This window comes from Cyprinus carpio, chromosome A24, assembly GCF_018340385.1.
Source record: "Cyprinus carpio isolate SPL01 chromosome A24, ASM1834038v1, whole genome shotgun sequence".
In the NCBI taxonomy this organism is placed as follows: domain Eukaryota; kingdom Metazoa; phylum Chordata; class Actinopteri; order Cypriniformes; family Cyprinidae; genus Cyprinus; species Cyprinus carpio.
This window is the reverse complement of record NC_056595.1, coordinates 1177583-1191570: the sequence shown is the minus strand read 5'-3', so window position 1 is coordinate 1191570 and position 13988 is coordinate 1177583. Positions and strand designations below refer to the sequence as shown.

Sequence of the window (13988 nt, the reverse complement as noted above, 5' to 3'; positions counted from 1 at the left end):
TGAGAGCATAGGAAGTCTGGATTTGCCATGACTTATGGCAGTGGACGGAGCTAAAGCACTTTGCTCACTCTCTGATTGGTGGAATTTTCTGCACAGTATCATGGGTAATGTAGTTTTCACTGCAAATTCCTCAAAATAAACTTGATTATTTTAAACAAGTTAAAATAATGATCTAATGGCTTCAACTAAAGCATATGCCATCAATTAACAACCTAGGAGCTCATAACGAGTCTGTTATATTAAAAAATAAAAAAAATAAAAACTCATTTTCTCTATGGAGAAAATGAATGGAGAGTTTACTTCTGAAACCTGACTGACAGACTCTATAGGTTTGTTAGGCATGCTATTATAAAATATAATCAGCAGTGTGTGTCATACCTTGTCACCTTTGGGACCCGGATCTCCAGGAAGGCCGGGGAATCCCGGAGGTCCAGCCTCTCCCTGTACGTGACAGAAAGAGGGTAAAACAAAGCAAATGCTCACAGACGTTCATGTTAGTTTTGTCCAGAATAAGGCAGTGGTGTTAAAGGCACACTCTCTCACACAGATCTGACAGAAGGTCAGTGCGGGCCAGTGCTTTACTCAGCCCTACAGGTGCTCACGTTCTCTGATGACCGCTGACAGACTGAGCGACAATTCACTGACCATGACTCACTAATAATGAGGCATTGATTCCAGCTACTAAAACATTAGTGTGTATTTCTGGGCTCTGCTGCACACACATGAGTCAAACGTCCAGCGGAGACCACTGCTGCAGTAAATATACATGTAGCATTAAAGGCTTGATGTTGAGCTTGAGTTTAGAGTCGGTTTGGCCTCAGACAGTTCATGGGACATAAAGTGTACATTCCTCAAGCATTTCCATTTCTATTTCCACATCCTGAGGCTGCTGGAAGAAAATCTGTTGCTGTTTCACTTCACATCCAAAAGCAAAGCTTTCACAAAGGCTATATATCAATGATAACTTTATAAAAATAAAACAAAAAAACTCAATATATACTAATGTTCTTTAAATGTTTTTGAAAGAAGTCTTTTCTGCTCACTGAGGCTGCATTTATTTGATCAAAAACACAGTAAAACAGTGAAATATTATTACAGTTTAAAACAGCTGTTTTCTGTGTGAATCTTTGTTAAACTGTAATTTATTTCTGTGATGCGCAGCTGTTTCCCTTTCGATACTTCACTCATACTGCCTATGGGGAAAAGCTCCTTTTTTCCTCGATACTGAAGCCTTTTTTCAATAACGCAGTGCAACTGCACTGCCATTGGTTTAATCTGTAAACTTTTTTAAACCAATGACAGTGCTGCGTAGCTGCGCGAGCCTGTGGCGATGCAGCGCGCCAAAGCCCGCCAAAATGGGCGGGGCGAATGGCTATATAAGCAGGCAAATCGCCAGAGGAAATCAGATCTTACTCCTTCAGCGATGACTTCACTTCGCTGGATCTTTACTGAATGCCTTCACCTGGAACGAGCTCTTGCCGTCGAAGAGGCACCTCAGCGGACCAGCTGAGATCGCTGATCGCCTGCAGCGCCGGCGCTCTTGCGGACGGCTGCTCCCTAGCACCGTTCTCAAGCCGCCCGCTTCCCGCTTCCGGCCGCTTCTCAGCGGATCTCCTGCCGACAACAAACGCTTCTCAAACATTAACATCAATAACTCAAATGCCGCGCAAAAGAGCGTTTCTAATGCCGTTTTCACAGCTGTGGCACATGCAGAGCTCCTCTGCATGAAGATGACGGCCACGGTGAGTGCGTCTTTTGCCTGGGAAAACCCCACGGGACTTCATGCTGAGACTCTCTGCGCTCGCGGATTGCTTTCTTTTATGAAAGCGGTCCCACCCCTCGCGCCCCCACCGTCTCTTTCCTCCCGCGAGCCGGCCAGGAAAAGACAGCGGGGTAGAGGGGTTCAGCGCCCGGATTTGGGTGAGCTCACGCCGGCCGAGCACCCGCGTGCCTCACCCTCTCCTATGAGAGAGCTGTCCCCCGTTCTCTTCTCACGCCCAGAGTAGCGTCCTATGGCTGAAGCGAGCGACCTTGTCTCTTTTGGCGGCTCGGGGACGAGCTGCTTGATGACTTAGTGTCAATCGTGGCTTCTGAAACGGAGGATTGGGGGATTCTGACCCCGCCCACATGCCGTCATTTGATCCCATCAACGCCAGAGCTGGGATGGATGCCGAGCTTTTCCGCATCCTCTCCAAAGCCGTCGAGGAGCTCGATTTAGAGTGGGCTCCCCCTGAAGAGCCAACGCGCATCAGACTGGACGAGTGGTACCTGCCGGGACGCCGCCAAGCCCCCTGCCAGCGCTCTGCCCTGTTCTTCCCTGAAGTTCACGACGAGCTGACTAAGTCGTGGCGCGCCCCCTTCTCGGCCCACTTACGCACTACCTCCTCTGCAGCTCTCACTTCAGTGGATGGCTCTCAGGAGAAGAGCTATGAGCAAATGCCGCCCCTGGACGAGGCCGTGGCTGCTCACCTCTGCCCTCCCGCGGCTGTGGGGTGGAAAAGCAAGAGAGCCCTTCCTTCTAAGTCCTGCAGGACTACCTCTGCCATGGCTGGCAGAGCCTATACTTCTGCGGGCCAAGCTGCTTCAGCGTTGCACACCATGGCCATTCTTCAAGTGTTTCAGGCAAAGCTTCTCCGTACCCTGAATGAGTCTAGCTCTGACGCACCCGCCTTTCGCAACCTCTGCAGTGCCACAGATTTGGCCCTGTGTGCCACGAAAGCCACGGCCCAGGCCATCGGAGGTTCCATGGGCCAACATGATTGTGCTTGAGCGCCACCTCTGGATCAACTTGATTGAGATCAAAGAGAGCGACAAGGTGGCCTTTCTCGATGCCCCAGTTTCTCCATCCGGTCTCTTTGGGCCAGTTGTAGAGGGATTCACCGAGCGTTTCACTGCAGCACAGAAGTCGTCCCAGGCCATGCAAGACTTCCTGCCCAAACGCTCCAGCTCTGCCTCGAGTCGCCCCAGGACTGCGCCGACTCAGCATCAGAGCAAGCCTGCCCCTTCTACCTCACAGGCGGCGCCCCCTAAGGAGCAGCATCAGCAAGCTCGCCCCGTTAAGCGTACTAAACCGCCACTGACATCAGGGCTCCCGGCCAAGGATTGTGCTGGACCCGACGCCCTCCAAATCTTCCTGATCATTGGGGAAGAAAGAGGAAGGGGCAACGTCCTGCCACGGCCGGACCACCCCAAAAGCTCTCTCGCCTGCCTGCTCTGCAACCTGGGCCCACTATTGTTGCGCCATGTTCAGCGGCCTGCCATCCGACACTATCCAACCTCTTGTCACGCGGGCCGAGGCCTGGCAGGCCATCCCCGGAGTGTCCAAGTGGGTTTTGTGGATAATAAAACACGGCTACTCACTGCAGTTCACCCGAAGACCCCCGCGGTTCAGTGGGGTGATTCCCACTTTGGTAGAATCGGATGACACTCAGGTCCTCCGCACCGAGGTGATGACTCTGCTAAGGAAGGGAGCCATAGAAATAGTTCCTCCCTCAGAAAGCGGATCGGGGTTCTACAGCCGTTATTTCCTGCTCCTCATTCTAGCCCAGTCGCGAACCGAGCTAGACCATCACAGATCCATGCTCCTGAGCCACTTAGAGTGCCTAGGACTCAGGGTCAATTTTGCCAAGAGCTCACTGGTCCCCAGCCAACGTATCATGTTCCTGGGAGCAGTCTTCGACTCAGTCCATATGAGGGCTGTCATGTCACCAGAGCGCGCTCTGGTAATTCAGCAGCTCGCGGCTTCCACCAGGAACAAAGCCTGTTTTCCTCTTAAGTTCTTTCAGAGAATGCTAGGGCTGATGGCTTCCGCCTCCCCAGTTTTACAGCTCGGCCTCCTACGAATGCAGCCCCTGCAATACTGGCTGAAACTCCGGGTCCCACCTCATGCTTGACGGCACGGCCGCTTTCTCATCAGGGTCAACCAGGCCTGTCTGGCACTCTTGTGGAGTACCCCTACAGGCGGTTTCCAGAAGAACGGTGTTCTCAACAGATGCGTCCAACCTGGGTTGGGGCGCTTTGTGCGAGGGCAGACCAGCCTTCGGCTCGTGGTCACACGAGGAGAGTCATCTCCATATCAACTGCCTCGAGATGCTGGCAGTAGAGCGAGCCCTTCAATCCTTTCAAGTGATCCTGAAGGGGCGCCACGTCCTAGTCCAGTCGGACAGCATGACAGTGGTGTCCTACATAAATCTTGAAGGCGGCCTTTCGTCCAGCCGCCTCTGCGCACTGGCAAAGCACCTCTTGGAATGGGCATTACCCAGGCTGCGATCACTCAAGGCGACGCATATACCTGGCAGGACAAATCTGGGAGCAGACATGCTATCTCGGAGCAATGTCCCCTCGGACGAGTGGATGGTCTATCCCCAGACGGTTCTCAAAATCTGGGAGATTTTTGGGAAGGCAGAGGTCAACCTCTTCGCCTCAGAAAGCAACTCTCATTGCCCAACCTATTTTTCGAAGGACACCGATGCGCTGGCCCACAACTGGCCCAGCCTCCTCCTTTACGCTTTTCCCCCGATCGCTCTGATCCCTCAGGTCATCAGACGAGTCAAGGAAGACAAGCACAGAGTCCTCCTGGTGGCCCCACTCTGGAGGAGCCAAGTTTGGTCCTCGGAGCTATTCAGGCTTTCCACAAAAGCCCCATGGCCGATCCCCCTTAGGCAGGACCTCCTCTCTCAGGCGAACAGGACAATCTGGCATCCACAGCCAGAACTCTGGGCTCTGCACCTATGGTCCCCCGATGGGAGCCTTTAAGCCTCCCAAGGGACGTGCTACACACCATTGCTCAGGCGAGAGCCCCGTCTACAAGATGCCTCTATGCCCAGAAATGGTCAGTCTTCAATGACTGGTGCTCAGCACGAAACGAAGACCCTGTTGAGTGTGACGTATCTCCGATACTGTCATTTCTCCAAGAGCGTCTAGACAAGGGTCTCACCCCTTCCACGCTCAAGGTGTACGTAGCAGCCATTACAGCATTTCATGCTCCTATCGCTGGCCAATCAGTGGGTCGAAAAAGCCTCATTGTGCGTTTCCTAAGAGGTTCTAGGCGGTTGAACCCCCCGCGTCCTCTCACTGTTCCCACTTGGGACCTTCACACGGTCCTCTGAGCACTCAAAGGACCTCCCTTGCTCTAGCATCGGTCAAGCGTGTTGCCGATCTGCAGGCCCTCTCAGTGAGCCCTGCATGCCTTGAGTTTGGGCCCAATGACTCAAAGGTCATTTTAAAACCCAGGCATGGCTAAATCCCTAAAGTGCTCTCGACCCTGTTCAGAGCACAGGTCATTTCCCTCTTGGCACTGCCCCCTTTGTCAGGCGAGCGAGAGCTGGAATTACTCTGCCCAGTGAGGGCTTTGAGGATATACATTGAGCGGTCATAGCCGTTCCGGCAATCTGACCTACTTTTTGTCTGCTTTGGTGGCAGCACCAAGGGGTCTTCGGTCTCAAAGCAGCGCCTCTCGCGTTGGATAGTCGACACTATTGCTCTGTGTTACTCCTCTATGGGCCTTGAGTGCCCCATAGGAGTAAGAGCCCACTCCACTAGAGGGATGGCCTCTTCTTAGGCCTGGTCTAGTGGTGTCTCTATCAAGGACATCTGTGAGGTGGCCGGCTGGTCCTCGCCGTCCACTTTTGTCAGATTCTATAACCTGTACATCCCGACCTTGCATGCTCAGGTCCTTTCGGTATGACAACGACGGCCTCTATCAGACTCCGTCATCATGCCACCTCCAGGGAGCTAGCTCCCTCTTAGCAGTGTAGCGTAAAGGGTTCGAAGGCTCTTGCACTGCGTTATTGAAAAAAGGCTTCAGTATCAAGGAAAAAAGGAGCTTTTCCCTATACGCAGTAACCGAGTACGATTTTCAGCATCATTACTCCAGTCTTCAGTGTCACATGATCTTCAGAAATCATTCTAATATACTAATTTGCTGCTCAAGAAACATTTCTGATTATTATCAATGTTAAAAACAGTTGTGCTGCACAATATTTTTCTGGAAACTGTGATACATTTTATTTTCCAGGATTCACAGATGAATAGAAAGTTCTAAAGAACAGCATTTATTTGAAACCAAAATCTTTAGTAACATTATAAATGTCTTTACTGTCACGTTTGATCCATTTAATGCAGCACTAATTAATAAAACTATACATTTCTTAACAAATGTTTCTTACTCCTTTTCCATTTTTTGATGTTTAGGTTTGGGTTTTTTTTTTTTTTTTTTTTTTTTTTTTACTGTAAATAGGATGTAATGCTTTAAATCAGTTATCTAAACTTTAAATAGTGTATTTAAAATGAATGTATTCAAATCAGGTGTATAACAGGACCAATGTGTGGTAAGGGAACTAAATATATTATTATTATTATTATTATTTCCTGGGCAAATGTTCAAGAGTTCAGTACTCTATGATACATACAGTATCCACACAGAAACAGGGAAGATACTCACCGGAGCTCCATCTTTCGCTGGATCACCCTGTAAGAGAACAAAATCAACATTAATGCAGCTCAGTATCTCACCAATATCTTTTTTATAAAAAAAAAAAAAAAAAAAAAAGAACACTATTGAAAAACAAAAACCAAAAGCACACAGTGATTGTTGAAGATGCTGTGTGCTTCAGTCTGGTTCTGGTGTACTTACAGGCTGGCCGTCTTGTCCTGGTTCTCCAGGCGGTCCTGGTGGCCCCTGCGGGCCCCGGGGCCCTGGTTCTCCTGGTGCGTGTGGAGCGGCGGGTCCGGCGGGTCCTGGAGGGCCTTCTGGACCTCGCTCTCCTTTCTCTCCTTTCTGCATGGTGATGACCTGAGAAAGCACAAGAGACTCAGCTGTGGAGAAGACCTGAAAGAGTAAAACAGAGTCTGTGATAGACATGGACTCACATTTCTGTCCTGCGAAGCTCCTTCTGATCTGATCGGCTCTGGAGTGATGGAAAAACAGAAACAGGAATCATGATGAAATCTAATAAATGCATATCTCCAGAAATCAGATGATCTCAGCACCGATAAAGGCTTGTCATGTAAACTCTGGGCTCAGGAAAATATCATGTGAATAACAGACGGCTGCTGAAAAGACTGAAGATGACACCTTTCGGACCGCTGATGATGATGATGTCCTCTCCAGAGCCTTCCTCCAGGTCCTCATCATCCGTCTCAGTGATGAACGAGGGAGATTCAGTAGGTGGCGCTCTCATTGGACCGGACTCTATATCCTCAAGCTAACACCAAACAACCAATGAATATACAGGAATGAAGCCTGAGAATCAATAAACTGATCCGGCACACACTCAGAGACCCCGCCATCGCTACTCAGGCCTTTTATTCAGATAAATATCAGCATATATAGTACTATAAAATAAATAAACATTAAAAAATATGAGAAAATGGACCCATATTTAAAGTACCTTCAAAGTCTGTTACCATATACAACAATAATAAGCCATGGTTTAATAAGGAAATGAAAATATTGTGGAGGGAGAAGCCCAAGGCATTTAAGAGTGGGGATAAAGAGCTTCATAAAGTCATCAGAAGCTGTTAAAAAGGCAAAAGGAGGTTACAAGTGTACATTAAAAACAAGTCATGGTGTCTGGAGACGTCTGGAGCAGATCACAGGCTACAAGATCAAATCATGGCCTGATGAACTTCACGCGGTCTGTAGGGGATTTGACAGTGTAATGGAGGGCCATCCTTCCTTCAGAACAGAGGAATATGAGGTCAGGAATATAACAGCAGACTCCATATCACCTGCAGCGGTAAAGTGCAGAGCAGACACCCTTGCCCCGGTGTTCACTGATATATTCAACTGCTCATTAAGAGTATGCAGAGTCCCAGCATGTGTTAGAGCAGCTGCTATTATTCCAGCGCCAAAAAAGCTGAATATTAGCCGCTTAGATGATTACAGACCAGTGGCCCTGACTTCAGTTGTGATGAAATCTGTGAGCTCAGGAATTTAATTTCTACAGTCTGTCTGGATTCCTACCAATCCCTTTTTGTGGACTACAAATCTGCATTTCATACAGTCGTATCAGGCAAACTTCTGAGGTTCAATACTCCCTTGCTCTTTGGATTTTCTGCAGAATGGATCACAAGTAGTTAAAATAACTCTCTGTACACTGATGATTTCACACTGTCAATCAGTGCACATTTTTACGGTTGCAGAGGCTACCATTGATTGGTTTAATAATGAGCTGACTATAGAAGGGAGGGTCTGCATTGTTTGAATGGAGCTGAACTCATAATCTGAAGCTGAATTTCCTAAAAACAAAAAGGAAATGTTTTTTGATTTCTGACGGAGGACAAATGCTGTTTTGCCATTAATTTCTAATGGTCAGGACAGTGTGTTAAATTTATGTCTGCATGGACTCAAGCAGAACAGCCGTGGCTAAACAGGACTGTCCCCTTTTTTTAAATAAATGAGTTTGATGTACTAGACATGATGTCAGTAAAGTGTCACTCACCATCGTATATTCTCTCTCTTCAAACACTTTCTTGACCTCGCTCGGTGTCTCCGTGTCATCGAAGATGTCGCCACCGCTGCCGTATCCAGACGCCTGAAATGATGCAGTCAGTGGTTATTTCTGCTCATTAGGGATTGACTGTGCAGTCTGAAGACACATGATGAAAATTAACTCACTTTCATCTATACAGCACTTTAAAAACTACAAGAATGGACCAAAAATGCCATTAAACTAAAACAATCCCACAAGCAGCAATGCTGAAATGGCAAACATAAAACATACAAATAAAACACATTTCACAACAAGTCCTATGTAAAGCATTTGAAACCAAATCCAGGAATAAAACCAGAGCTTCACAGGAAATGTGCTGCACCGCCCTGCACCTGTGATGTGTTACTGTGGCCACTAGAGGACTCTCTTACACGAGCTGTGATAGTGAGCCGCTGCTGACCGAAGCATGCATGGCATTAACTGCTCTGTCATATGAACACAGCTGGCTTTAAACACTTCAGGAGACGAGGGCAACATATATTATGCTTTTAAAATATATATTTTTAAAACACATTTTCAAAAATATACAAAAATGGCCAAAAATATATATTTAAATAAATATAATTGGAATTGTAACCTTTTATTAATATTTTGAAAAAAACACAACCTTAAATAAAAAACAAAACAAAAAAAAAACCAATGACTGAGCTGAAATGTATTGGAGATCTCATCATTAATGCATATATTTAACATGACTTTCTGAGGTTGATGATCAGAATTCCTCTTTTTTTTAGGAGCTTCTGATTTTGTGCCATATTATATTATAGTTGACCTATTAATGTAAAGTGATGCATGTTTTGTGTATGTATATGCTGTTGATGTGAATCTGCTGACACTCACGTAAGGATCGTCCTCCTCACACTGTTCATTCGGAGCGCTGGGATCCGCCGTCAACAGCAGCTGCTGGATCGAGCCCTGCACACACACACACACACACACACAGAGAGAAAGAGAGAGAGATTTCTGTAAATGTTCACTCTTCAGTTTTAAATAGCTTGAAACTGATTATCAGATGAATGAGTAAAACTCAACCCCCGCTGCTGTAAATCACTGATACACAGCACTGAACACACACACACACACACACACAGAATCAGGAGAGTGAAGGTGACACACATCAGTCTGTTCTCCACGTTCTGATCTGATCATGAATGGTCAGCATCAGCTCCTGACCTTTGACCTCTGTGCATGTAAAAGCTGAGGTCAGTGTTTTCTCAGCGCTCTAACGAGCTGAAGTCCTGATTAACACAGGCGTGGCTGCAAAGACTCTTGTGCAACAGATCCAGAGGAAACACACCTGTTTTCCATTCACTGAAGCAACAACAAATGCTGGAAGTGTGGGAAGAAAGACAGAGAGAGAGAGAGAGAACACCAACAAGCCCAATCATAATCAATCAAATCAAAACGTAGCATAATTTTATGAATTTTCACCCCTTTCACTGGACATAGATTAAATACTTTAATAAGTAATACTTTAAAATAAGGTTATTAATTTTAATAATATAAAAACTACTACTACTTTAATAATAAAAATAATGATCAAATAATTTAGAGCACTGATTAGTTAATCTACATTAATTTATAAATAGATTTGTTTATTTTAATTCATAAACATACATAATCCATTAATGTTCAGGTTCATTCATTTATTCTTTTTTTAATTTTTTTTAACAATTTTTATTCTTCAAACTTCATTTTTTTTATAGTCATGATTTATTTGATTGACACAATTCCTAATGCATTAACAAAATGTACTGTCAAATAATACCAATTTTCCTTTCCTTTTATTTTATTATAATTTTTTATCTGGTTTACCTACAGAATAGTGTAATTTAAAACAATAAATAAAATTTCTAATTAAAATGACCCAAAAAGGAACAATGTTAAAGCCCAAAGAAGTGAAGGAATCCGCAGCAGCTGAATTCCCTCTGTTTTTCACAGCCTGCAGCATCTGTGTTTGAATTAGTCATGTTGATTAGCCTGTGCTTCCAGCCAAACTGACTCAGCTAGCAGCTATGCTAACCGTGAGTCATGCTTCATTCAGATCTGAACATCTGATCGCTGCCGTCTGTCTGCATCTCTGTGAATCAGCAGGTCCCCTTCAGCCTCACATGAAACAGGACAACGGAGGAAATGCTCCCATGATCGTGTCCATAAAGCAAGGGAAACCAATTCCAGCGATAAGAACAAACTCCATCAATATGAAAAGGAGGAATTTCTGAGTCACTGATATTTCATCCTGTTCCAATCCAGTGTCTGAGTCACTAACACTTACAACATACACAAGGTTGAGGGGATTTCATCCAAAACCTCTGGGAGAACTCAAACTGGGCAACCTGATGTAGTCTTTCCAAAGAGGGACTTTAACTCAGATTTGTGTGTAAAATATCATTTTAATTCACATTAAAAATGATGCATCACATTACTATAGCAACATTTCAAGGGCCAAAAAGGTGCATATAGTCTGTAGTCAATAGTAGAGTAGCGCTGTATGAAGCACAGCTCACACTGAAGACACAGTCACACCAGACCTGTTGGTCAATGTGCTGAATTTGTGTGAGCAAGTTGAACTTAAATCTGTGTTAAGAAATCTTTCGCCCTCACAAAAAATGTGCTATTGTGAGGATCCTGCTAAGCGACCAGTTTAAACCCTGTTGCAAAATCTTGTGCCCTGACCTTCTATCTTGACCTTTGAGCGACAAGTGTTATGAACTATCTCTTCCATTTCAGTCTGAATCAGTCATTTAAAGAGAAACAGAACATGTAGCTCCACCCACAAAGAAACCTTATTGGTCTAAAATAATCCAAATAAGTGCATATAAAACATCAAACCTTATTGGAAACAGGAAAATGTCAGTGTGTGTGGCAAGTTATAAAACTCACAGAAACTAAAAAACACAGCTGGTCAAAAACAATAGTAGTTGTTTTTCTGCTCCTGTGAGTGCAATTATCTCATATGAGCTAGAATGATAATTTTTAAACATAAAAACAAACACATGGATTGATTTATTTTCTTTACTGAAAAAACAAATGCGGATTAAGAACATTCTAGAGCTGATGAAGCAAACAGCCAAGAGGCACAGACGAGAATAATCGACTGATCAGAGCTATGAAACCACTGCAGTATTCAGCCAATGCAGTTATTTAAAAACATGATGTGTGTCTAGTGTCATATGTGGCCTCATCTACTAACGGTCCGATCATCCATTTACACACCGATCATCTACTGACACACCGATCGTTTACCGACACGCCGATCATCTACCGACACACCGATCGTCTACCGACACACCGATCGTCTACCGACACACCGATCGTCTACTGACACACCGATCGTCTACTGACACACCGATCATCTACCGACACACCGATCATCTACCGACACACCGATCGTCTACTAACCACCGATCATCTACTGACACACCGATCATCTACCGACACACCGATCGTCTACTAACCACCGATCATCTACTGACACACCGATCATCTACTGACACACCGATCATCTACCGACACACCGATCGTCTACTAACCACCGATCATCTACTGACACACCGATCATCTACCGAACACACCGATCGTCTACTAACCACCGATCATCTACTGACACACCGATCATCTACCTACACACCGATCGTCTACTAACCACCGATCATCTACTGACACACCGATCATCTACTGACACACCGATCATCTACCGACACACCGATCGTCTACTAACCACCGATCATCTACTGACACACCGATCATCTACCGACACACCGATCGTCTACTAACCACCGATCATCTACTTACACACCGATCATCTACCGACACACCGATCGTCTACTGACACACCGATCGTCTACTGACACACCGATCGTCTACTGACACACCGATCGTCTACTAACACACTGATCATCTACTGACACACCGATCATCTACCGACACACCGATCGTCTACTGACACACCGATCGTCTACTGACACACCGATCATCTACCGACACACCGATCGTCTACCGACACACCGATCGTCTACCGACACACCGATCGTCTACTAACCACCGATCATCTACTTACACACCGATCATCTACCGACACACCGATCGTCTACTAACACACCGATCGTCTACTGACACACCGATCGTCTACTAACACACTGATCATCTACTGACACACCGATCATCTACCGACACACAGATCATCTACTGACACACCGATCATCTACTAACCACCGATCATCTACTGACACACCGATCATCTACCGACACACCGATCATCTACTGACACACCGATCATCTACTGACACACCGATCATCTACCGACACACCGATCGTCTACTGACACACCGATCGTCTACTAACACGCCGATCGTCTACTAACACACCGATCGTCTACTTACACACCGATCATCTACCGACACACCGATCATCTACCGACACACAGATCATCTACTGACACACCGATCATCTACTAACCACCGATCATCTACTGACACACCGATCATCTACGACACACACCGATCGTCTACTAACACACCGATCGTCTACTGACACGCCGATCGTCTACTAACACACCGATCGTCTACTAACACACTGATCATCTACTGACACACCGATCATCTACCGACACACAGATCATCTACTGACACACCGATCATCTACTGACACACCGATCATCTACCGACACACCGATCATCTACCGACACACTGATCATCTACTGACACACCGATCATCTACCGACACACCGATCGTCTACTAACACACCGATCGTCTACTGACACGCCGATCGTCTACTAACACACTGATCATCTACTTACACACCGATCGTCTACCGACACACCGATCGTCTACTAACACACCGATCATCTACTGACACACCGATCATCTACCGACACACCGATCATCTACGACACACCGATCATCTACCGACACACCGATCATCTACCGACACACCGATCGTCTACTGACACACCGATCGTCTACCGACACACCGATCATCTACCGACACACTGATCATCTACTGACACACCGATCATCTACCGACACACAGATCATCTACTGACACACCGATCATCTACTGACACACCGATCGTCTACTAACCACACCGATCGTCTACTAACACACCGATCATCTACTGACACACCGATCGTCTACTAACACACCGATCATCTACTACACACCGATCATCTACCGACACACCGATCATCTACCGACACACAGATCATCTACTAACACACACCGATCATCTACTGACACACCGATCATCTACCGACACACCGATCATCTACGACACACACCGATCATCTACGACACACCGATCATCTACCGACACACCGATCATCTACCGACACACCGATCGTCTACTAACACACCGATCGTCTACTGACACGCCGATCGTCTACTAACACACTGATCATCTACTGACACACCGATCATCTACCGACACACAGATCATCTACTGACACACCGATCATCTACCGACACACCGATCGTCTACTAACCAACGATC

General features: G+C 46.1%; 1 protein-coding gene across 5 annotated transcripts in view; it reads right to left on the bottom strand.

Annotated features, from left to right (window-relative positions):
- LOC109106652 (collagen alpha-1(XV) chain-like) overlaps positions 1–13988 on the bottom strand; it is a 70613-nt gene that overhangs the window by 30670 nt on the left and 25955 nt on the right. For all 5 annotated transcript variants that reach the window (XM_042714005.1, XM_042714001.1, XM_042714004.1 and 2 more), the window contains exons 4-10: positions 9336–9410; positions 8445–8537; positions 7076–7205; positions 6871–6908; positions 6635–6793; positions 6443–6469; positions 379–441 (exon numbers count right to left, since the gene is read on the bottom strand). In XM_042714005.1, the coding sequence (XP_042569939.1) occupies positions 379–441; positions 6443–6469; positions 6635–6793; positions 6871–6908; positions 7076–7205; positions 8445–8537; positions 9336–9410 (585 nt within the window). The remainder of the gene's footprint in view (positions 1–378; positions 442–6442; positions 6470–6634; positions 6794–6870; positions 6909–7075; positions 7206–8444; positions 8538–9335; positions 9411–13988) is intronic.